We start from the raw sequence: 24,603 nt of genomic DNA, 5'->3' as shown, positions 1-24,603 counted from the left end.
TTGTTAACGAGTGTCATTAGGGTATTTTTTTAAGATTTTCTAATTAAGAAATTATTCTTTAAAAAAATCTAACACTTCAATTTTCAATAAATTGAATACACAATTTTCTATAAAAAAAATACTATTTAAAGTACTTAACGAGTGCCCTAAAGACACTCGTTAGCATTTTTCCATTTAAGAAATTAGTTTCAAAGTTCAAGTAAAACAAATTTTATTTTTTGAAATAAGGTACGAGTATAACATGAATTTTGGAGTAAGCATGTTTTGGAGGTTGGGTCATGTTCACCCCTAGCAAGATACATGCATGTCAAATTATGCTTTATCAAAATGATAAATGTTGATTTTATATTTTAAAGCAAATCTCTCATTTCAAAACAAAGGAAAAAAAAACAAACCGATAAGTCATACTGTGGCAAATAAATTGGAATTGTTTTACGATGATTCAACCAACTCATTTTAAACTCTTGTTTTGAATCTGATTTATTAAAGTCTAACATGTGAGCCTTTGATTTTAGTTCCAGCAGTTTCAATTTGTTAACTATAATATATCATGAATTAATTTGAGTGCAGATAACCTGGATCCATCAGATCCTGCGAGAATATAGGAGACGAAAACTGCCCCCTCTCCCGTTTCAAAGATGTCACATTAAGAAGATAAGAAAAAACTAAATTCATTTGTAAGCAGAGTAATTAGCAAGGCCTCAATTCTCAAACACAACTTTAACTCGGCAATTTGGCATCTATCTGTAGCAGTGATCTATCAGTAGAACATAATGCAGATTAGAGCTACAATTACAAATTAAACTTGCTATTAATACCAAATGGCCAACAGAGTCACGGGTAATAATTACTAGATTACTGAACATGTGAATTTCATTCATTCAAACTAAATGCAATACTAATAGCCTATGACTTGCACAAGCAAATGCAAGATTAACTATTGACGCAGTTCTGTACAAAACCTGCAATCTAAATCAAACAATACAACATACATGTTTAATAAATTACATAGAGATGACCATTACATATACCATGTTAGCTACATATTTAACTAGACTAGTCGGATTCTTCCGAATCTTCAGATGTCAAGTTCGACGCTTCTTCTTCTTCCTCCTCTTGCTCTTCAAATTCATCAATTATGGGTGATCTAATGGCAGACGACATCTTGTTCATGGCTGCAGTTTTGCTTGCTCTCTGTGAGCGACCTTTTACCGTATTAACGGGAGTAGGAACAACAGAAGGTTGTGAATCTTCTTCATCATCAGAACTATCTTCCTCGATCCTTACCCTTCTCCTTGCACGTGTGGCTCTTGTTGGCTGTGCAGCTGGTGTTTGTGGCATTGCAACAGAAACATCCAAATCCAGGTTGAAGTCGAGTTCCAGTTTTCCTTCAAAAAAATAGGATGGTAGAATATAAATGTTAGCCGTAAGAGGTTTTCGGGAAAGATAAGTACGGCCAGTAAAACTGAATAACACAGCTCAAATCAGAGTCTGCAAATGGGCATATAAATGATTGATAGATTAAAATTCAAATTCAAATTGCTTGCTACACTTCTTTTTCAATTGTACTAGTCAAATCTTACATCATGAAAGAAAGCCTGAAAAAGTGATACTTCGTGTAACTGATCTAATTTTTAAATTCAGTTGGTTTCTTTTGCTTGCTTAACAAACTTCTTGTCCTCGCATCAATCATAATAATATGACCACAACTAGAACCAAAGTCTAGGCATGTAATCATTCCAGACAATGTCAAAGAAAAAATATAAAGCATTACCCAAAATGAGATTAACTTCGTCTTGCAACAATTCTTGATCTTGTTGCCTGTCAATTGTCATTAGATGATCAGCCATGCGTTTCAATTCTTTAACAAGATCCTTCTCTGAAGATACACATTCAGCCATACGACATAGAAGTTTCCTCATAATTTTTATGGGCCCTTGTTCTGATAACCGAAAATGAAGTGAGACAAGTATTTTGCATAATGCAGATACATATGCCTTCTCAGCAGCTACCTTCTTCGAGTGAAAGCTTGTGACCTTAACAGAGAGGAAAGAAAGAAAGAAAAAAAACGAATGAACATTAATTGAATTGTTAATTGTACAATATTTTTAATCAGCCATCTGACATGAAATTCATATATACTATTTCTTTCTCTTCACTGTATAACGGGTAACATAAATTCATTATGCTATTGTGTCCAAGTGACATTCAGCAGAATTAAGCAATATAGTGGCAGTTGCATGCCAAACTTCAAAGTACGCAATGAAAACCAACACCCAGTTCAGACTATTTTCAATTTCCCATATGTAACATGCACAGGCCAATTTCTTGCAGCATACGAAAAGGCTTCACTAGGAACTGCACACTTAGCTTAAAACTAGCTTCAGACATAATGATGAATTGCCAAGAATATACAACAAAAAGGTCCTTAATTTTAACTATAAGAATCTGGCCTCTAATTGCATTTACCGATAAATTTCTACTATAATAGAATTATTATAAGTAGTTTCTATATCAACAGTAACATCATAAGTAACTTTATTCACCGCACAATAATTCAGTCCAAAATCCTAGGTTCCAGATCAATATATCATTTTATGCAATGTTTGGATAAAAGATTAAAGTAGATCAAGTAACAAGATTACAAACATGTCTATCGTATTTAAAATTGAGTGCACTGTGCAACATAAGTTACCCCATTAAAAATCAACTTTCCCTGTTCAATTCATTAAGATATTGTACTGCATTCGCAACTATAAAAGAGCTACTTAAAATAAGTTTCTTTTAAAAAAAATGCTGCTTTAAATAAGTTAATTCTCTATAAACTGTATATAAAAAAATTAAGTCAGTCTTCATCCATAATATGCAGATATCATATTATGATATATCATCAACATCGACAAAAATAAATCATAAGTACACAATAAAACCTTTAGAAGCCATTAGAACAGAATTATGAGGACTAATCTAAACCTACCAAGTACCAATCCATATTAAGGTGAAGATGTGTGCCTTTGAATATCAAGTAAGGTGAACAGATGATCATGTTAGCATATATTTAACAAACTTCAAGTTTGTGGATGGTTTACCTCTATGGCTATGCGTAGTGCGAGCCCCTCCTCACCACACTCAAATGGAACTTCAGCAATACTGTCTATAACTTGTGGGTGTTCTGTACCAGAGTTTTCACTCACTGCTTCAGTCTCTTTAACAAATAATGGAATCTGAACCATCTGCAACATAAATCGTGAAGCTTGAACCGCACGCTTACGCATCTGAGACACCATAAAAGGGGAACCCCCAGAGTTGCCAAAAATTCCAGGCCACATTGAACGCATAGCTGGAATAAAAGCCTTCAATATACACCTCTGTATTTACGAAATAAAACAATTAAGGCCGGCGGATATGATATTCAAATAAGAAAAACAAAAAGTAAAAATGATGGATAATGTAAAACAATGAAAATATGACATCAATAATGCTTGCCTTGTGATTTGTTGAGAGACATGGGTAGTGCTCAAAGAAAACAGATAAGCATTGCTTCAACCTGGCAGGTGAAAAACATTTTATCTAAATTAGCTAATTGTACAGGGCAACAATAGTACGAAGGGAGAAAATTAGCTACCACCTGTGCATATTTTCTGATACATCACTGAAGTACAAGTAAATGAGCTTAGATAAAAGCACAGGGTGCAAAGAAGCCGATATGCTTGGATAGTTATCACTTAGGAGAAGAATTTTCGCAAAGCCTTCCCCAAGAACAGCATAAATGCATTCATCTTCATTGCTAGTTAAAGGATTAGCCCAGTCTTCATTTTCAAAGCCACCGTATAAAAGATCAAGAATGTCAACATTTGAGTTTGAATCCCCTTCAGAATCAGAGAAGTTCACAGGAACAAAACATTTCTTGTCACAGTTTACTTGGCTTGGAATATCGTGACTTAAAACCCTGTCAACTTCTTGAGGACCGTGCCACATCACAAGATCAATTAATGCTTTACCAGCCTCTATACTAATTAAATGTGGCCCCTTAATGTATGAAGTCCTTAGCTGTTTCAAAAGTTCAGCATTTGGTTTCCTCTCCAAAAGCCCAAAGAGACCAAGACATCTTACAGCAATTCTTTGCACGTCCAAGTGAGATTGTTTCACCTGTGCATTTCATTGTCCGCACCAGTAAATAGTTAGTAAACAATGCCCTCAAACAAAATCTACAACTATAAACTGATTGTGCCCTGAAGCAAATTATCAAATCGCAAAACCTTGTCCATCAGAAAGTAAATTTCTTACTAGAATGTACATACTGCGATGCATATGTTTGTGTAGCTCATACATCATTTCATTGCTTTTTTAATTCGGTAAACTTTATAGCAACAACAAGTATTAATATCATTGTTCATTTAGCCATGAGGAACTATTCGTGCAACAATAAGTAAACAATTTTACCAAAGAATGAGCTATTCTTCGACAGCTTTTCAAGATAGGAAGATGTAGATTCATTTTTTCGTATATGTATCAATCAACATGCATCATACTTTTCCAAATTTATATTTAATTCTTGCATTGCTGATTCAAAAAAAAAAATTAATTCTTGCAAAAGATCAGTCAAAATTCAGAACAAGGTTTTCATGATGTAAGAATCATTTCCTATTGTTGTAAACTAAAACACACTGCATGCATAACATTTTTGCCAGTTTAAAGAAGTATAGTATTGTATTTGTAGAAGATTTATTAATCAATCAATGCAGATTTAAAAAACAATATGATTTGCAACAATTTGTTACCCCAGGAAGAAGTAAAGACTGGAGTAGTTCTTCTGGTTCTATAGCTTTGCCCTGAAGAAAGCGCATGGACGCTGCATTTTTCAGTAAAAGACCAATAAGAGAAAGGGTGTGTATCCACTGCACACAATCTGCTGTTCTCTCCCTGCAAGGTTGAGCTAGCTTCTCTATGATTGCAAGAACAATTTCTTCAAATTCACCAGGAGCCGCATGGACTTTCTTTGCTAATTTGGCTATGGCTTCTGCCCAATCAGTATCTCCACCAAAACTTAAGCCATCTCCAATGACAACGACATTCCCTTCATTATCAACCTCGTGCTCAGGAGGCTTGCTCATCAGCTCCTGCAGAAACACACTAGCAGCTTTTCTATATGAAGTGTCTGAAAAATCAAACATAGCACCAAGCAAAAGTAGTTGTCGGCATGCAAAGCGATGGTTTGGTCCTGCAAATATTAGATTGGACACTTAAGTATGCATTGGAGTTGGGCATAGAAGTACGTACCATCCGAATAAACTTATACGTACCAGCAACGATATGGGCTCTGACCAACTCTATGTACTCATCAACTGAAGCAGGAAGAATTTTTTCTAGAAGGTCATTTTTATCAGATGCTTCTGCAGCATATACTTCTGCTTCGGTACCGGCTGTGGCTGCAGCATCGGAGCCTAAGGCCTATTGGGGCACAAATCATAAATCTCAGTAATTTGGATGGAAAAAAAGTAAGTCCTAAAAGTGATAATTATACTTCTAATTATAATTATATTCCAAAAAATAATAAACTCAAAAGGATACTAGAAAGAATGTTATGAATCACAGAGATATATTCTGATTTGCCTTCACTACGTCTTAATAACATATTATATCTACCAACAACATATGCATTAAAATGGTTGCAAAACCATGAATTAAAAGAGCATGATTAACACGAGTGTTCGCAATTAGTCCCTTTCTCTTTTGGGATATAAAACATTTACCCAAATTCTGTACAAAAATATCATGATACTGACTGATAAAGATATTGTTTTAGTCAAATCTGCTAAGCAATAGCACTAGTGCCCATATTTCTGCTATTTGGCAACACTGATTCAACCACTAATATGAGATAAAAGAAAAGTGAGAAATAAATAAAAAAAAAATGGCTATATATTCTTTTTGACTCACATGTGCTTCTGACTGCAAATGTTTGCAAACAGTTCTCCAATAAAGAGCAGCCTCTGCTTCCATCAATATAATGCTTGGTGGACAATGAACCCCTTCCCCTACAATTAATATGCAAAGCAGTAAATTATGGTAAGCAACAGCCAATCAGGTTAAGATGCAAGGGTTCATTGTTTGATCAGCTCCATAATAACAGGTAAGTTGTCATCCTGGCATTCAGGAAACTACATCCAACGAGGCACAGCCTCAATCACTCCACCTGATTGACCAGTTCCATAAATCTTCTCACGCAATTTGAGCTCGTGCTCGTAAAATTGTTTGATCAGCTCGTTCTCACGAAGCATCAAAGCTGACATACTTACCCCATCAATAACATTTTGTACAATGTAAATCAATTATTTAAACTAAAATTTCATATTGGCGATTTTTTACGTGCATTTTAGGTAATTTGTGCATCAGTATGTATATACAGTTTAATAATTTGATAGTAGATATTTACGTGAATGGCATATTAAACATCAAAATAAAGTAAGACAATTAGGTATCAAAAAACTTTTGAATATCTTAAAATATGTAGACTTAATCTACTAAATGAGAATTTTCATTTCAACGTTAATTTGTAAAATTTATAGATAATAATGTCTATGAGTATGTGTGTGTGTGTGTATCCTCATAATCAGAACAAAAACGGTATATCAAACTATACCATTTTATATTTGTTTTTGAAAGATTTAATCAAGCAACATGTAGCAACACTGAAAAGTGAAACAAATAAAACTATTTAATATTTAAAAATCGTGTCTTACCTTCTGCTGTGTCACTGTTTGATGTTATATGCTGCTGGATACTTGCACCATTCTTTAGCTTTACTAAACCAGCTTTTAGAAGTGCCTCCATGACAGACTCGCTTACTGATTCATAGGTTTCAACATCGAGATACTTCAGAAGTTCTAAAGGATCACCATTACAGCACTTTATAAGCCATTCATCTTTCAATAATTTAAAACATTCCTTCGAGACACCAGCAGATCGGTCAGCAAGTCCTCTCCGAAGAATTATGGTCCTGAGCTTAATGCTGCAGAAACCAGGCAAATAAAAGGGCAAAGATTACAAAAAGGCACTTGAGCAAAATATGTTAAAAAGGACCGTCAAAACAATAGGAAATCCACCTTTGGCAGATGTATTTATAGGATTCTATGACTACATATCTCAAAATAATTAAAGGGACTGGCGGAGACATATTATACCAATTACAAGTTTGCGATTTCAATATATTGCCATGTCAATAGATTCAATGTCTTAGAAGAGGTATGGGCAAGGGACATGGAAATTATTATTCATTCTATAATCAAAGAAAATATTGAAATCCTTTGCATTGTATGTGCACTTTAGGGACTATAATACAAACTGTAACCAGTAATGGGAAAATCAATGGAGAGATTATCATAAATCAATCATTTACTTTCCATTACCAATGTGCTCCTATTTAAAAAATTCTAGACCAATGATTTGATTCTTTTTCAAGAGTAGACAAGTGGCACTTATTTACAAATTACACTCTAAGGCGAACCCTTGCATCTTTTACCAGACCACATTTACCTTAAGCTTTGAAGAGGAAATTTATTAGCTAGAACACAGTATGCTGCTTTGCGAACAGATTCACTCACATCCAAGGTACAATCAATGATAACTTGAGAGGTTGCGCTGGAAGGAGGCAAAGACAACACAATCATCTTACGAACGTCCTGCACACATTTTCAAGTTTAATAACAGGAATACTATATCTATGCATACGCATGTAGTATTAAGATGTACTACCAATCCTACAATGCTCCACGCAGATAGTCCAATTCCAATAATAAGACTATAAACAAGATTCAAGACTCAGTAACCAGTTTAATGAATAAAGAAAGAAAAAAAATAATGAGAGTAAGCAATGTAACCAATGGTGAATAGAGCAGCAGACCCCTGAAACACTATAGTGGTATGGCGCGTAATGATATGGCTATATTCATAACTGATAATGAAAGTTCATTGCTATCAATATTCAAACCCGGTTGTATAAAGTAAATAAGTTTTAAAACAAATTACTCATCTAAGCATTTAAAACAAATATAAATGATTCATTTAATGGATTCACTCTCTCCAGTATGATGATGGAGTCCAAAAAGTGATAGAAAAAAAAGGCCATTGGAAGGTTGCAAAAAGAACCTCTGGAAAGGCACACATAGTGAGATGAGACGAAGTTGTTTCAGAGTAGAAAAATAACAAGACAGGAGGGCTTATTTCGTTGTCATTTAGAATTTCATGGTGTGAAATGACCAAAAGCGCAAACAGAAACAGACGGCATATCTATATATTGTGTACAAAATACTGCTATTCTAAGATGAAATGACTAAATGTCCAAACCATTTTTAATTTGTAAGAGTTTCACTGCAGCAGCCGTTATTGGTAGTGCTACAGCCATCAGCCGCTAATCAAAACCACAATGCAATAGGGTTTTGTGTAAGGCATAAGCGCCGCTACAGTCACTATTATCCTTGGGTAAGATCATTAAAGCAACCTGATACTAAAATTTCAAGTAACCAATGATATTACAATGCTAAACCTTGCTAGTATAAGAAATTAACTACCAATAACTGTGACCTCAAACCCTCAGATGAACTTCTATCAAATATAATCTAATCTATCGAAAACCCTACAGAGTATACACAAAACAGCACAACTGATACAAGCATGGGGAAATTAAAAAGGGAAAAATTCAATAATCCAATTGGGATACTCACCGCATTCTGTTCCAAGGGAAGCATCTCGAGAAATAAATCAAGGATGTCAACATTGGAAGAGTCGTTCACAAAACGCGCAAGCGCCCTAACTGCAAAAGTACGAACCACATGGATCTTGTCTCGTACCCTAACCTTCATACATTCTATCACCTCATCCCATAAATCATTGCTCACTTCTGCATCATCCGGTAACCTCAATATTATCTACAAAATCAACGAATTTCGACCAAATCATAACCAAAATAGTGAATGAATAATAAATAATAAATAAAATAAATACAACAACAACCAAACCTTATCCCACTAACTGGAGTTGGCTAGATGGGTCAAATTACGCCATAGTTTTCTATCATAAACAATATTTCAATCCAACTCATTAATCTCTAGATCTTTCTTAATAGTTTCTTATAGCTTTTCTAGGTCTTCCTCTGCCTCTAGTGATCCAACTATCCTCCGTCTCCATGCTACAGAATTTACAGATCTTCTCTTTACATGCTCAAACCACCTACCTAAGCCTATTTTCCACAATCTTTCCAAAACATACTACTCTATCAAACTTGATTTCTTTCAAAATCAACAATTAATAAACACATTAATTGGAGAAACTAACTGCAGTTCTAACTTTCGCACTACAGCCAGATCTATCTACACATTAATTTGCACATCACACTTATTGCAACGTTTAAATTCAGTATTTAAATCTAAAAGTGATTATGAAGACTTAAACTTGATTTTGCCATGTTTAAATTCTCAACAATAACTGATTTTGCCTTCATAATTGAGTCTAACTTAAAACTAGGATTTGTAGTTCGTCTCAAACGTGATTTTAACACTCAAATTTTTTGTTCAACTCAGTTTGACATAAACGTATCAAAACATAAATCATTTAAACTTAAACTCATTTTCAACTAAAATCAATTTTCTTACCTAAAACCTAACAAACTAAACAGAAGAATAATTACTCAATAAAAAGTTGAATTAAGCTAAATTCATTACCTCGGAGACGATCTGGCATGCTCTAAATCTAACAGTCTTATCTGCGGCGGTGGCAGCAACAAGCAGAAAATGAAGGAAATGATCCAGAAACTCATCGCAAACTTCGGCATCTGCAGAGTTCCGAGCAGCAGTAAAAGAAGAGACGAAGGAAACGACACGGTCAGCGGAAGCAAGACGACGATGGAAGTTGAAGAGAGGAATTAGGGATTTGGAGAAAGCGGAGAAGAAATGAGAAGGGGAAGTGGATTTGGATCGGAGGAGAGAGAGTTCTTTGAGTTTGCGGTTGTGTGTTGCGTATGAGATTCGAATTTCGTCGAGGATGGAAGCGATTTTTTGGGATAAGCGATTTTCGTGGTCAGTGTTGGTGTCTTCCATTGTTAACGGCGAAGATGAAAGAGCGTGGAGAAAAAAGTGCGTTTGAATAGAGATTGTGATTTTTTTGAGATTTGAATTTTGAGCGGGAGGTTGTTTAATTGTTTTGGGCTTTAATGTATGGGTTGTAGGCTGTAGCATATGAATGGCCCGTTAATGATTTAAGTTCATTAAATTCTGTTACTTATCAACATTTGTTAATTAGGATGCAAATGCAACGAATAATGTACATTTTAAAATTAAAAATATAATAATTAATAATGCATGTCATAATTAAATGTTACATTGGAGATAAGTATGCGTATAAATGGTTGAAGTGCAACTACTACAAAGCATATTTATAATGCATGTCATGTGTATAAACAGTCTATCAAGGGTCCGAGATATGAAAAAATGCAACATCTAATTAAATGTTACGTTGGAGATAAGTATGTGTATCATTGTATGAAGCTCGTTGATTTTGATGATGTCGAAGATATGTTTGGGCTTATCATGATTCCATCAAGTTGTTTAACACTTTTTATATTGTCCTTGTGATGGATTCCACCTATAAAACTAACAAATATTATCTTCCATTACTTGAGCTTGTCGATGTCACTTCTACCGAGTTAACGTGTTATATTTCATTTGCTTATATGATGCATGAAAAAGAAGATAAATATCATTGGGCTCTAAAGAGGTGTCGTGATTTGTTGAAATATCCATATATTTCTCTAGAGGTCATTGAAGAATGTTGTTGAGACAATTTTCCCAAAGTTTATTGTTATGTTGTGTCAATATCACGTCTCCAAAAATACTAGAGAAATATCACGTCTCCAAAAATACCAGAGGAAAATGTAAGACATGTGGCAAAGTTAAGGATCTTAAATCTAAGGATGGAAAAAAAAAGGTCAAATTTCAAGATGCATGCAAGACATTCATGGGTGCAAAGGAAGCTATAGCGTTGACCGATACAGATCAAGTGTTTGTTGATAATTGTCATTTGTTCAAAATTGTATGCACAAACTTTCCAAATTTATTGGAATATGTGAAAACTACTATTTTGAGACCGATGAATGAAAAAGTTGTAAAGTATTAGACCAGCTCTACCATGTGTCATACCCCAAATTTGGACCATTTGAAATCTTTTTGTCCATATTTTATAATAGTCCACCTGCTCTTTTATTCGTTTTTTTTACCTTTTAAAACTCGTGTTTTTCGTCATTAATCATTTAAAAAAAAAAAAAACTTTCATCTTGCATTTAAGTCCTCGCTTGCATTTTCTACAACATTTAAAATCACTCCATTTGCATTTTTATAAACGCATTTTATAATCCTTTTAGTCATAACAGGCAAGTCATTTTAAAATGGCTAATTGTATTTTAAAAGGCGTTTTTTTATTAATCATTTCAACCAAAATTTCGGCAGGGAGAATACTTTGAAGTACCTCATGTCGGATTCCGAAGGGACTTTTTTTTTTTTTTTTCTTTCTTTCTTTCTTTTTTTTTAGGCTAGTTTTGTTTTTTATTATTTATTTTCTTTATTTTTATAAAAGTCACTCACGTGACTTCTTTTCTTTCCTTCTCTTTTCTTTTCTTTTTATTTTTTTATTTTATTTTATTTTATTCATTTTGTTTTTTATTTATTTATTTATTTATCTGTCAAATCTTTTTCTCCAAGTCTCAGCTGCAGGGGCATTTTGGTCATTTGTTTGTACCAGAGCCAACCCTAGTTTGTCACTATAAAAACACTGTCAATCATTGGGAAATGAGCCAGAAATCACTGTTCACGTCAGAAAAATCAGCAGCAATTCACAAACACTCATTTCCTACTTTTCCAACCCTTTTTCAGATCAAACACTAAAAATTACAAAGAAATAACATGAACATATTGAATAGGAAAAAGATAGGTAGACATCCTTTTTCATACACCACTTATGCACACCCCATGTGTTAGGGGTATTTTAGTAATTTTACATCATATCATCATCCCTTTTCTGAAGGTGTGAAAAACACAAGAAGGGGGGGTTGAATTGTGTTTTCTTTTTCTCTCAAAAAAAATTACTTCTTCTGATAAAACTTCAGAAGCAGTTTGTGAGTGCTTCTGATGAAATGATCAGAATCAGATTGCAGCGGAAAAGAACAGAGCAGAGAAAAGAAAGACAAAGACACAAGCAGTTATCCTAGTTCCTTCCACAAATCGGAAGTAGTCCAGTCCCCCTTGCACTTCCAATGAGATTTCACTATAATCACAAAGATTACAAATGCTCAATACTCTCTAAGTATGAGACTTCTCAAAAATGCTCAAGCACACACGCAAGAGTCTTCCAATGCTCAAGCACTAAGCAAGAGTCTTCTAATGCTCAAGCACGCAGGCAAGAGGCTTCTGATCAAACAAAAATACAATGAATTAAGTTTGACTTGAACACTTGATATACAATCAGTGGTGTTCACAATACAATACAATTAAGACTCTAGACTTTTGAATTTCTAAGATGTATCAAATCAGTGCAGAAATTCAGTGTGCTTTGTAGAATCAAATTGACAGAGTTTTGGCGCTTTTTAACTTGTGTATGTCTCTCTACAATCTTCAAGTCTTCACTCCTTTATATAGAGGCGTGAAAGAGACGTTGAGATAATTAGCACATCTAAAGAGTCGTTTGAAATCCTTTGATCATTCACCAGTAATCCTTTGCCTGATTTGGGTGTAGTCCTTTGAAGAATTAGCTTCAAATTCATTCCCACTTTGAAGGCACAAATTCTGCAGACATAGCTGTTGTCTTGTCTTGTAGCGTGGACAAAACAGAGTAGTGGAGGTAGTGGTTGTACACTTGTACTTTGTCAACTCTGTTAACGAAGGACAAATGCTCAGCGCTGTCCAAATGACCGTTGATACCTTCCTTTCAATTCTCCGTTCTTCTTAGATGAGATTGAAATGAGAAACAGCTACTTTGGATCTTTAGTTTGAATATATGGATTAAATGTAGCTTCTGGTGATGACTTCGCTTCTGATGAAAACCTTGCTTCTGATTACCTTCTGCTTCTGATGACGTCATCACTTCAGATGCACTTCAGCTTCAGAAGCACTTTAGCTTCAGACGCAGTTTTCTTCAGATGCTTAGAATTTCTTTTTCTTTCCATTGTTCTTCCAAGACCTATTGAAATAACTTGAGTAGCCTTTGGTCCTGTACACTTGAACAATTATTAGCAATAACCAATTGACAATTTTTAATACCTTGTTATCATCAAAACTTATTAAGGTTCATTGTGAAACACATTTTGTTCCAACATTTTCATCTCTTCTTTCAATGTTTTTGCCACATGTCACAAAAGTGTGTGGGTGTAAAAGGGTGTATGCCACCTAAGGTGGTTCATGTATAAGAGCTCGATTGAATATACAACAATAAACATAGTTGAATCTGCTCACAGTCGGTTTGAAAAAGCATATATATAGTAGTATGGTGACATGTAAAATTTGAACTTCCATTAACATGTAAAACTTGCAGGCCTACATGGGTTGTTTGTTGATGATCGTCACATTATCCATGTTGATCGTACGCGAGAGCTAACCAATGATCGGTACTATTATATCCGGGTGATTAGGACACATAAACAATTCAACAAGGTCAAAAACGCTCCGACTCCTAATGGAGTTGGCTCTGTGCCTAGAGGAAAATGGATGATTATGCTAAATACGAGTTTTCTTATTGCACAAAAATATAACTATGTGTTAGTTTTATTGTCCGCCAAAAAAGGACATTCATAAACCTTTTTCTTTATGCACTATTACAAAGAGACTGACTCATCTGTCTTACACATGTGAATGACAACCATTTTACGATGGTAACAAAAGAAAGAGTTTCAAAGCAACAAAAGTATAAACTTTAAAATACAGTGTATCAGAGCAAACAGCATTAAAATGCAGCAAATATTATCAGAGTACAAAGCTTGTAAAACGTGTGATTCAGAAGCAATGATAACATTTATAATAGACAAGTTAAGATACAAAGTCAAAGCAACTAGAATACTTAGAGGAAAAAATAAACAAGCAAAAATTGGGTGTGCAACTAAGGTTTGGCTTGCTTATACAACTGTTCCAATAGATACTTAATTTGCTCATCCTTCTTCTGAAGTTGTTCATCCTTTGCTCTCAGTCTACTTTTCAACCCAGCATGAATTCTAGCAGTCCTTGAAATGTCCTCATCTTCTGGATAGAAAGGAGTGTTGGCTAACAAAGGCACATAATTCAGCTCTTTCACTCTAGCTGCTTCATGCATATCATCCAACATTCTCTTCAGCATTGCAGAGTGAGATGAGACACATTTTGTGCTCAGTTGATCCAGCAGCTCATTAAAATCTTTCTTCAGATCCATCCATTGATCTTGATAGTGAATGGGAGGTACAGGAACTGTTCTGAGAAGAATCAGTGTCTGAATCTCATCACTAAGCCTGATAAGCTGATCATCTATATACTCAGATTCTAGGATGGTGTCTGGGATTGGTGTTTGAGATGTAGAAGGTTTATTTGAGGCTGTTTGATGGTCAGAAGAGGTTAGGTCAATTATTGGTGGTTCTGGTTGTTGTTGTTGTTCTGTGTTAGTTTGGTCTAGGTTAGAAACAACCTGTTCAGGAACAGTTGGTTCAGGAACAGTTTGTTCTTGGTCAGAAGCGACTTGTTCAGGAACAGTTTGTTCAGGAACAGTTTGCTCAGGAATGGTTTGAGTTTCTGTTTGGGTTTCTGTTTGTTGGTTTTCCAAAACAGTCTTTTCAGGGACTGTCTTAGAGGCCTTTGTAGGTGTAGGTTGCATTTCACCACCTAAATGTCTTTCTAGGTTGTGAAGGGTTGAGGATTCTTGTTGTTGGGGGATTTCTGAAGTAGTTGCTTCTGAAACTACTTCAGAGGCTCTTTGTGGAGTTTGGTCATTTTGTGGGTTTGTTTGGTTAGGTTCTTGGTTGGGTTCAGGGTGTTGTACACTAACAGCTTCTGGAATTTCTGGATAAAGTGGGTGAGTAGCAGGCAAATTGAATTTCTCACAGATTTTAATTCTGTTCTTAGAAAATTCAATTTGAGTTTGCTCATAGTCAAATGTTCCATTGTCTGTTAGTTTGGTAGGTTTGGTATTTAGAAGTTTTTCTATGTGTTGACTAAGGGGTTGGTCATCTGATTCAGTGGATGATGATGAGGGTGAAGAAGGAAGATCAGGAATCTGAGTACTGATGTCAGTTTTTAGTGATGTACCTGAAGAGTGAGCTTCTGGAAGAGCTGCTTCTGAAGCTTTAGAAGCTGGTTCTGAAGAAGTAGCTTCTGAAGCTTGCTTGTCTTTCAAAGCTTGAGAAAGCAGTTTCACTCCCTCCTGAACAGTTTCCTTTTCAACCTCAGCAGCCAACGCAGCAAACTCAGCAGCCTTCTCAGGAGCTAGCTTATACCCTGCAGCCTTAAGTTGTTCCTCTCTTTTCTTCTGCTGTCTCAGCTCCTTCAACTTAGCCATCCCAGTTCTAGTATAATTCCTAGCATATAGCCATTGTTCTGCTGTAGGAACATACATTGGCATAACACTAGGCTTATTCTTAGCCTTTTTAGCACATGGCTCTTCTTCTGGCTGTTCAGCTTGATCTTCTTTACTACCTTCAGCAGTTTTTAGATCTCTTGTTCTCTTGTTTCTGATGGTTTGAAGAGCAGCTTCCCTAGCATCAGATTTCTTGACTTTCTGTTTCTAAACATCTTCTTCAGAAGCAGGAGCTTGTTCAGAAGCAACAGCTTGTTCAGAAGTAACAGCTTGTTCAGAAGCAGAAGCACTAGCTTTGGATTTCTTTGGCTTTGGTGCTGCAACCTCAACATTTGTCTCTTTTCTTGTTCTCTTGGAAGGTTTCCTTTTTGCTTCTTCTTCTTCCAAGTACTCTTCCTTAGTAAGAGGTTTGCTTTTTGATTTTCTGCTCTTGGCAGCAGGAAGAACACCTCCAAACATTTTTTCAGGAACATCTTTCAGACTGATCTTTTCTTTTGTACTTTCAAAGTGATCTCTGATAAAGTTCATCTGAACGTCCAGAGGTTCTTGCTTACAGATGGGAGGAAAGTTTGGAATCAAAGCTGATTTGGCATCAGATGCCTTCATATCTGTGGGTAGCATCTTAAGGTCTTTTACATCAATCAGATGCATGGACCTCAAGGTTTCTCCATTGATAATTTTTCCTCTAACAGTTCCCAACTGTTCATCTGTGAAGAAGTTTGCCTCCTTCAGCATCTTGATGATCCCTCCTTGATGAAGAATCTCAGAGAGTAGCCTTCCATAGGGTACCCAACACCTATTCTTCAGCTGGCTCTCTCTGAGCTGTTGTACCATATGCCTGAAGATGTATCTGGGCACATTAGCCTTTACACCAGTTAAGAAAAAGTGTAAAAGGATTTTGTGTTCCAGAGAAGGTTGATCACTACCACCACCTTTTGGTAGTAGGTTGTCATTTTGAATTTTCAGCATCACCTTGGTCTTGGCATTCATATCAGCATAGGCGAAGTCCTTGACCTTGTTGTAGAGTGTTTTGTTCACAATATCATTCCAAGGGCTGTCTTTGGGTTTAGTGATTCCAGCCTTATAATCTCCTTCTGCTGGTCTTCTGAGGACGAAAGCAATCACATCCTCATTGATCCATACAGGTATCCCCATGATGCTTGAACGTATCTGGGTTTTAGTGAATGGTTCCAAGCCCATTTCTTGTCTTGATTTACCCTTGAGTTCTGGATAGAGAAGAACTTTTTCATCTTCTTCCATCTTAGCAGCATCTCTATCAAAGATACTGACTCTAACCCAGAAATGACGAATCAGAGTTTGATAGGTTGGTCCGTTCAGAAAGTTGAAGTAGCTTCTCAAGCCTTGCGCTTCATAGAAGCTTCCAATATCGCAGTTATGAGCGGCCAAAGAAGCAAAATCTACTGGATTCTCTGATTGAATCTTTAAATCCCATTCCTCCAAGGACATGGTTCTTCCCTTAATCACGTAGGCAGGAGCCTCTTCTTGTTGCATGTTAGATGATGAACCAGGTGCAGAACTTGAAGATGCCATTTGAATGATTGAAGATTGAAAAGGGTTCTAGGGTTTTTGAAGTTTCTTAACAGCGAAGGTTTGAAATGAAATGAGAGTGTGAGTTGTGAAGTGAGTAGTGTGTGTTTTTGCTTAAGTGTATTTATCAAAACGTTTGCAATTCAAAAGAGACAAACAAACATAGCATTAATGACAAATTGGGGGCGCGTGTTAGTACGTTTAAAAGCAAATAAAACATCACTGCCCTTTTTGTTATACTCCAATACAAATAGACCACGTCAGAAACTTTTCAGAAAAATAACCTTTGGGTAATGGGACAGCTGTTACAAAAGGTAACTGCCAACGTTCCCACTAGCCAACTATTCAGAAGCAAAGAATACCGCTTCTGAAGTTTTAGTGCTAACGTCATCTTCAGAAGCACATTTTCCTCAGAACCTCAGTTAAGAGCTTCTGAAGGACTAAATGCTTCTGAATGGACTTTAGAACCAAACTTCTTATTCAGAGGCAAGCAAATTTTCAATCAGACACGAAGTGCATGTTCAAATTTTTCTTAATAAAATTAAATCTTTCAACAGATAAAGGTTTTGTAAATATATCAGCCCATTGATGTTCAGTATCAATGAATTGTATATCTAAAATTCCTTTTTGAACATAGTCTCTGATAAAATGGTGTTTGATCTCAATATGCTTGGCCCTTGAATGTAGAATTGGATTCTTTGACAAACAAATAGCAGCAGTATTATCACAAAAGATGGGAATACTGTTAACATTAATCTGATAGTCTTCCAACTAATGTTTCATCCAAAGTAGTTGTGTGCAACAACTTGCAGCTGAAATGTATTCTGCTTCTGCTGTAGACATAGCAATAGTTGCTTGTCTTTTGCTTGCCCAGGATATCAGATTCTCTCCCAGGAATTGACAATTTCCACTGGTTGATTTTCTTTCAATCCTGTCATCAGCATAATCAGCATCACAGAATCCAATCAACTTATAATCTAGGGATTTCCTATACAGGAGTCCAAGATTAGTTGTTCCTTTCAGATACCTGAAGATTCTCTTAACTGCAGTTAAATGAGATTCTCTAGGATCTGATTGAAATCTTGCACACAAGCATACACTGAATAAAATATCAGGTCTAGATGCAGTGAGGTATAACAGAGAACCAATCATACCTCTGTATAGCTTCTGGTCTACTACAGTTCCAGTATCTTCTTTGCTTAAGATGCAGGTTGGATGCATTGGAGTGTTCATCACTTTACAGTCTTCTAGCTTGAACTTTTTCAGAAGCTCCTTTGTATATTTTGTTTGATGAACATATACTCCTTCTTTACTTTGGTTGATTTGAATTCCAAGAAAGAATTTCAATTCTCCCATCATGCTCATTTCAAATTCATCCTACATTAGCTTAGAAAATTCTTTGCAAAGAAATGCATTAGTAGAACCAAATATTATATCATCAACATATATTTGTACAATCAAAATGTCTTTCTTAAGAGTCCTTCTGAAGAGTGTAGTGTTAACTTGTCCTCTTTCAAAATCATTTTTAATTAAGAAATTACTAAGTCTATCATACCAAGCTCTGGGAGCTTGTTTCAAGCCATATAGTGATTTATTAAGTTTATAAACATGGTCAGGATGCTTAAGATCCTCGAACCCAGGAGGTTGTTTAACATACACTTCTTCTTCAATGACACCATTAAGAAAAACACTTTTGACATCCATTTGATATAATATTATGTCATGATTAATTGCATAGGATAGAAGTAACCTGATTGCTTCCAATCTTGCAACTGGAGCAAATGTTTCAGTGTAATCAATGTCTTCTTGTTGACTGTAACCTTGAGCAACAAGTCTGGCTTTGTTTCTGGTTACCTCTCCTTGCTCATTCAGCTTGTTTCTGAATACTCATTTTGTTCCAATAATGTTCTTCTGAAAAGATCTGGGTACCAGATCCCACACATCATTTCTCTGAAACTGATTTAGCTCTTCTTGCATAGCTAATATCCATCCATCATCTGAGAGAGCTTCTTCAACAGTTTTAGGCTCAATTATTGAAAGCAAACCTATCAAAGATTCTTCTTGTCTGAAATGAGATCTTGTTCTTCTAGGACTATCTTTGCTTCCAATGATTAGCTCCTCAGGGTGTGAAGATTTGTTTTGAATTTAGGTTGAATAGCCTGCTGAGAGTTATCTTGAATATCCTTAGAAGCATTTTCATTATTTATTTCTGGACTAGGTTCTGCTTCTGAATTTGACTCAGCTTCTGGAGTGATTTCAGCTTCTGGACTAGGTTCAACTTCTGAATACTTTTCAGAATCAGAAAGTTGATCAGATTCTGATGCATCTTCAGAATCAGTTGTACCTGCATTACTTTCACTTTGCTCTGAAGTTTTACTTTCAGGCTCTCTATCATCAAATTTAACATGCATAGATTCTTCAACACAATGTGTTTCTGAATTATACACTCTGTACGCCTTTGACCTTTCAGAGTAACCTAAAAAGATTCCTCTTTGAGCCTTGGCATCAAATTTCTTCAGATAGTCTTTAGTGTTTAGAATGTAACAAGTACATCCAAACTGATGAAAGTAAGAGATATTTGGTCTTCTTCCTTTAAAGAGTTCATATGCAGTTTTCTCCAACATATGTCTGATATAGATTCTATTTTGAATATAACATGAAGTATTAACTGCTTCTGCCCAGAAATGTTTAGCTAAATTATTTTCATGGATCATGGTTCTGGCCATTTCTTGTAAGGTTCTGTTCTTTCTCTCTACAACCCCATTTTGTTGTGGAGTTCTAGGAGAAGAAAATTCATGGAGAATCCCATATTTTTCACAAAAAGATTCAAATGGCTCATTTTCAAATTCTCCACCATGATCACTTCTGACTTTCAAAATTTTCAATTCTTTTTCAGATTGTATTTGAGTGCAGAAGCTGCTAAACACTTCACAAGCATAATCTTTACTTTTAATGAATTTTACCCAAGTCCATCTGCTGTAATCATCAACAATGATTAATCCATATTTACTTCCATATAAGGATGCAGTGTTAACTGGTCCAAAAAGATCAATATGGAGTAATTCCAAGGGTCTAGAGGTTGATACAATGTCTTTAGATTTGAAAGAACTTTTCACAATCTTCCCTTTCTGACATGCACCACAAAGTGCATCTGAATGATAATCAATGTTAGGCAATCCTTTGACCAGTTGTAACTTGCTAATTTTAGAAATTAATCTCCAATTAGCATGTCCCAACCTTTTATGCCATATCCATTTTTTATCATTCGTTGACAGAAGGCAAACTACCTTCTGATCAGCCAGATCAGAGAAATTTATTTTATAGACATTCTCAACTCTCTTTCCCTTGAATGTAATGGATTTGTCATCCTTGTTGACTAGTGTGCAGTTGGTCTTACTAAACATTACATCATACCCATTGTCACAAAATTGACTAATGCTCAATAGGTTATGCTTCAGACCATCTACTAGCCACACATTATTAATTGAGATGGAGGAATTACCAATAGTACCTGTACCAATGATTTTTCCAGTTTGGTTGCCACCAAACTTCACTTTTCCTCCATCTTTCATTGTAAGGGTAAGGAACAAAGCTTTCTCTCCAGTCATGTGCCTTGAACATCCGCTGTCTAGGTACCATGACCTTTGTTTCTCTCTTGCCCTTAGGCACACCTGCAATTTTAGCCAATTCAGATTTAGGTACCCATATCTTCATGGGTCCTTTTGGGTTAGTTCTGGAGGTTTTACTTTTCCTCCCTTGTACCTTAGGGTGAATGCTGAAAGGCTTCTGATCATTCAATACTTTAGGTTTGACACCTTTTGGTATTGTTTTCTCAGAAGCAGTAACTGCTTTATTCTTCTGATCCTTTTGTTTTGGGATTTTAGATTCTGGTTTAATCAGATTCTGATGAACAGGTTCTGATCTTTTCAGAATTTTAATCTTTTGACTCTTAGGATCAGATTTTGTCATAACCTTGGACTTGAGGTTTTCTGGCTTTGATGTGATCTTAGCCTGTGAACCAGAAGCTTCAGGTTCTGACTGAACAGCAGTTACAGCATTTGTACCTTCAGGCACAAAGGTGGATTTCAATTCATCCTTGATACAATCACAGTAGCTCTTGAGACTGTATTCTTTGGATTTCTCCTCATAATATCCAATCTCTTTGCCATTGTTCTTGTATGTGCTGTAGATCATAGAAGCAACTTTGCTTCTGTCTATTCCAGCCATAATAAAATCATCCAAGACAATCTCATGTTTATTGCCTGAACTTTTATCACATTTTTCTTGTAGCTTCTAACAAAGAATCTTGAGTCTATCTTCATATGTTGTTGATATGAGGTTAAACCCTTTGAGTTCTTCTTCAGAAGCTTTCAGTTCCAATAGAGTTGTCTTTTGTTGTTTCATCAAATCAACATATTTTTCTTTTAAATCTGTCAACTCATTGGTTCTGTGTTCAAACAGTGATAAAAGTTCTTTTAGAGAATCAACAAGTTCTTGTCTAGGAATTTTGGAATATACCTCATTTTCATCTTCTGAATCTGATTCAGCTTCTGATACTGCTTCTGATGATACTGTTGCCACTAACCCCATGGCTGCCTTAGCATCATCATCTGCTTCTTCTTTATCAGAACCAGATTCACTATCCAAATCTTCCCAGGTCGCCATCAAGCTCTTTTTGATTTGCTTTCTGAATTTACTGGAGCTGAAGCTTGATTTCTTGGATTTGCCTTTATACTTCTCCTTCTGAAGATCAGGGCAATCAGCAATGAAATGACCAGGCTTCTTACAATTGAAGCATCCATTCTGATCTTCTTTCTTGGAGTTCTTGTAGCTACCTCTCTTGCTCAAAAATTTCTTCTGCTTCCTTGCCAGATACTCAAGCTTGTTGGACAACATAGCCATCTTTACAGATTGATCTTCATCAGGTGATTCTTCTTCAGATTCACTGGCTTTGTAGGCTTTGGAAGATTTTGAAGTCTTTCCTTTAGATGGTAAAGCAATGGATTTACTCTTCTTAGAGGTTTCATGCTCATTTAAACTCATTTCATGCACTTTGAGTGAGCTAACAAGATCTTCAACACTTAAAGTATTTAGATCCTTAGCTTCCTCAATAGCAGTTACTTTGGGTCTCCATCTTGAAGGCAAGCTTCTCAAAATCATACTAACATGATCAGAAGCAACATAGCTTTTCTTCAGTATTTGCAATCCAGAAACTAGAGTTTGAAATCTTGAGTACATTTCTTCTATACTCTCATCATCCTTCATTCTGAAAAGTTCATACTGATGAACTAGCATCAAAGCTTTAGCCTCTTTCACCTTCTTGCTGCCTTCAAAGTTTGCACATAGTGACGCAAACATAGCCTTTGCAGTAGATTTGTCACTCATCTTCATATATTCGGTGCGAGGTATAGAAGCCACAATAATCCCTCTGATTTTGTGGTGCTTCTTGTAAAGCTTTTTCTGAGCAGGAGTATGTATTCTTCTGTCTACAGCAGCTCCTTCTTCATCTAAATCCAGGTCATCAACTTCATCTTCCAATATGTCCCATAGCTCTTCATCCAAACCCATGATAAAGCTATACATATTTGTTTTCCACCATGAAAACTCTTCTGGGTCTCCATTAAACTTAGGAGCTTTACCAGAGTCTGTTTTCTTGTCAGCAGTATCATAGTCATGTTTGACACTTGTGTATTTTGTAGTAACTGATTCCTCTCCTCCACACATGTTTTTCTTTTGGATCTTGAACTGTCACACGGTTAAGTGCTTATGATAACAGAGCAAGCTCTGATACCAATTGAAGGTGTGAAAAACACAAGAAGAGGGGGTTGAATTGTGTTTTCTTTTTCTCTCAAAAAAAACTACTTCTTCTGATAAAACTTCAGAAGCAGTTTGTGAGTGCTTCTGATGAAATGATCAGAATCAGATTGCAGCGGAAAAGAACAGAGCAGAGAAAAGAAAGACAAAGACACAAGCAGTTATCCTAGTTCCTTCCACAAATCGGAAGTAGTCCAGTCCCCCTTGCACTTCCAAGGAGATTTCACTATAATAACAAAGATTACAAATGCTCAATACTCTCTAAGTATGAGACTTCTCAAAAATGCTCAAGCACACACGCAAGAGTCTTCCAATGCTCAAGCACTAAGCAAGAGTCTTCTAATGCTCAAGCACGCAGGCAAGAGGCTTCTGATCAAACAAAAATACAATGAATTAAGTTTGACTTGAACACTTGATATACAATCAGTGGTGTTCACAATACAATACAATTAAGACTCTAGACTTTTGAATTTCTAAGATGTATCAAATCAGTGCAGAAATTCAGTGTGCTTTGTAGAATCAAATTGACAGAGTTTTGGCGCTTTTTAACTTGTGTATGTCTCTCTACAATCTTCAAGTCTTCACTCCTTTATATAGAGGCGTGAAAGAGACGTTGAGATAATTAGCACGTCTAAAGAGTCGTTTGAAATCCTTTGATCATTCACCAGTAATCCTTTGCCTGATTTGGGTGTAGTCCTTTGAAGAATTAGCTTCAAATTCATTCCCACTTTGAAGGCACAAATTCTGCAGACATAGCTGTTGTCTTGTCTTGTAGCGTGGACAAAACAGAGTAGTGGAGGTAGTGGTTGTACACTTGTACTTTGTCAACTCTGTTAACGAAGGACAAATGCTCAGCGCTGTCCAAATGACCGTTGATACCTTCCTTTCAATTCTCTGTTCTTCTTAGATGAGATTGAAATGAGAAACAGCTACTTTGGATCTTTAGTTTGAATATATGGATTAAATGTAGCTTCTGGTGATGACTTCGCTTCTGATGAAAACCTTGCTTCTGATTACCTTCTGCTTCTGATGACGTCATCACTTCAGATGCACTTCAGCTTCAGAAGCTTAGAATTTTTTTTTCTTTCCATTGTTCTTCCAAGACCTATTGAAATAACTTGAGTAGCCTTTGGTCCTGTACACTTGAACAATTATTAGCAATAACCAATTGACAATTTTTAATACCTTGTTATCATCAAAACTTATTAAGGTTCATTGTGAAACACATTTTGTTCCAACATTTTCATCTCTTCTTTCAATGTTTTTGCCACATGTCACAAAAGTGTGTGGGTGTAAAAGGGTGTATGCCACCTAAGGTGGTTCATGTATAAGAGCTCGATTGAATATACAACAATAAACATAGTTGAATCTGCTCACAGTCGGTTTGAAAAAGCATATATATAGTAGTATGGTGACATGTAAAATTTGAACTTCCATTAACATGTAAAACTTGCAGGCCTACATGGGTTGTTTGTTGATGATCGTCACATTATCCATGTTGATCGTACGCGAGAGCTAACCAATGATCGGTACTATTATATCCGGGTGATTAGGACACATAAACAATTCAACAAGGTCAAAAACGCTCCGACTCCTAATGGAGTTGGCTCTGTGCCTAGAGGAAAATGGATGATTATGCTAAATACGAGTTTTCTTATTGCACAA

The 24,603-nt window shown here is 35.8% G+C and overlaps 1 protein-coding gene across 1 annotated transcript; it reads right to left on the bottom strand.

The window, feature by feature from the left end:
- Positions 1 to 787: 787 nt before the first annotated feature.
- Positions 788 to 10,165, bottom strand: LOC11411242 (condensin complex subunit 3). Its single transcript, XM_024780069.2, has 12 exons — positions 9,720 to 10,165; positions 8,724 to 8,927; positions 7,537 to 7,682; positions 6,744 to 7,012; positions 5,941 to 6,038; positions 5,304 to 5,451; positions 4,782 to 5,221; positions 3,629 to 4,149; positions 3,487 to 3,547; positions 3,090 to 3,368; positions 1,775 to 2,036; positions 788 to 1,388 (listed from the first exon to the last, which is right to left on the bottom strand). The coding sequence occupies exons 1-12, from the start codon at positions 10,092 to 10,094 to the stop codon at positions 1,057 to 1,059; spliced, it is 3,135 nt and encodes a 1,044-aa protein (XP_024635837.2). The 5' UTR covers positions 10,095 to 10,165; the 3' UTR covers positions 788 to 1,056.
- Between the last annotated feature and the right edge of the window lie 14,438 nt (positions 10,166 to 24,603).

This window comes from Medicago truncatula, chromosome 3 (assembly GCF_003473485.1).
Source record: "Medicago truncatula cultivar Jemalong A17 chromosome 3, MtrunA17r5.0-ANR, whole genome shotgun sequence".
In the NCBI taxonomy this organism is placed as follows: domain Eukaryota; kingdom Viridiplantae; phylum Streptophyta; class Magnoliopsida; order Fabales; family Fabaceae; genus Medicago; species Medicago truncatula.
Note: the sequence above shows the minus strand (reverse complement) of the source record. Positions and strands in the feature narration are given on the sequence as shown.

Excerpts from the sequence above, each read along its gene's own strand:
- LOC11411242 (XM_024780069.2), bottom strand. The coding sequence starts at position 10,094 with ATGGAAGACACCAACACTGACCACGAAAATCGCTTATCCCAAAAAATC. Across the intron at positions 3,548-3,628 it reads GTATCAGAAAATATGCACAG|GTTGAAGCAATGCTTATCTG; the intron begins GTGGTAGCTAAT and ends TTCACCTGCCAG. Across the intron at positions 1,389-1,774 it reads CGAAGTTAATCTCATTTTGG|GAAAACTGGAACTCGACTTC; the intron begins GTAATGCTTTAT and ends ATTTTTTTGAAG.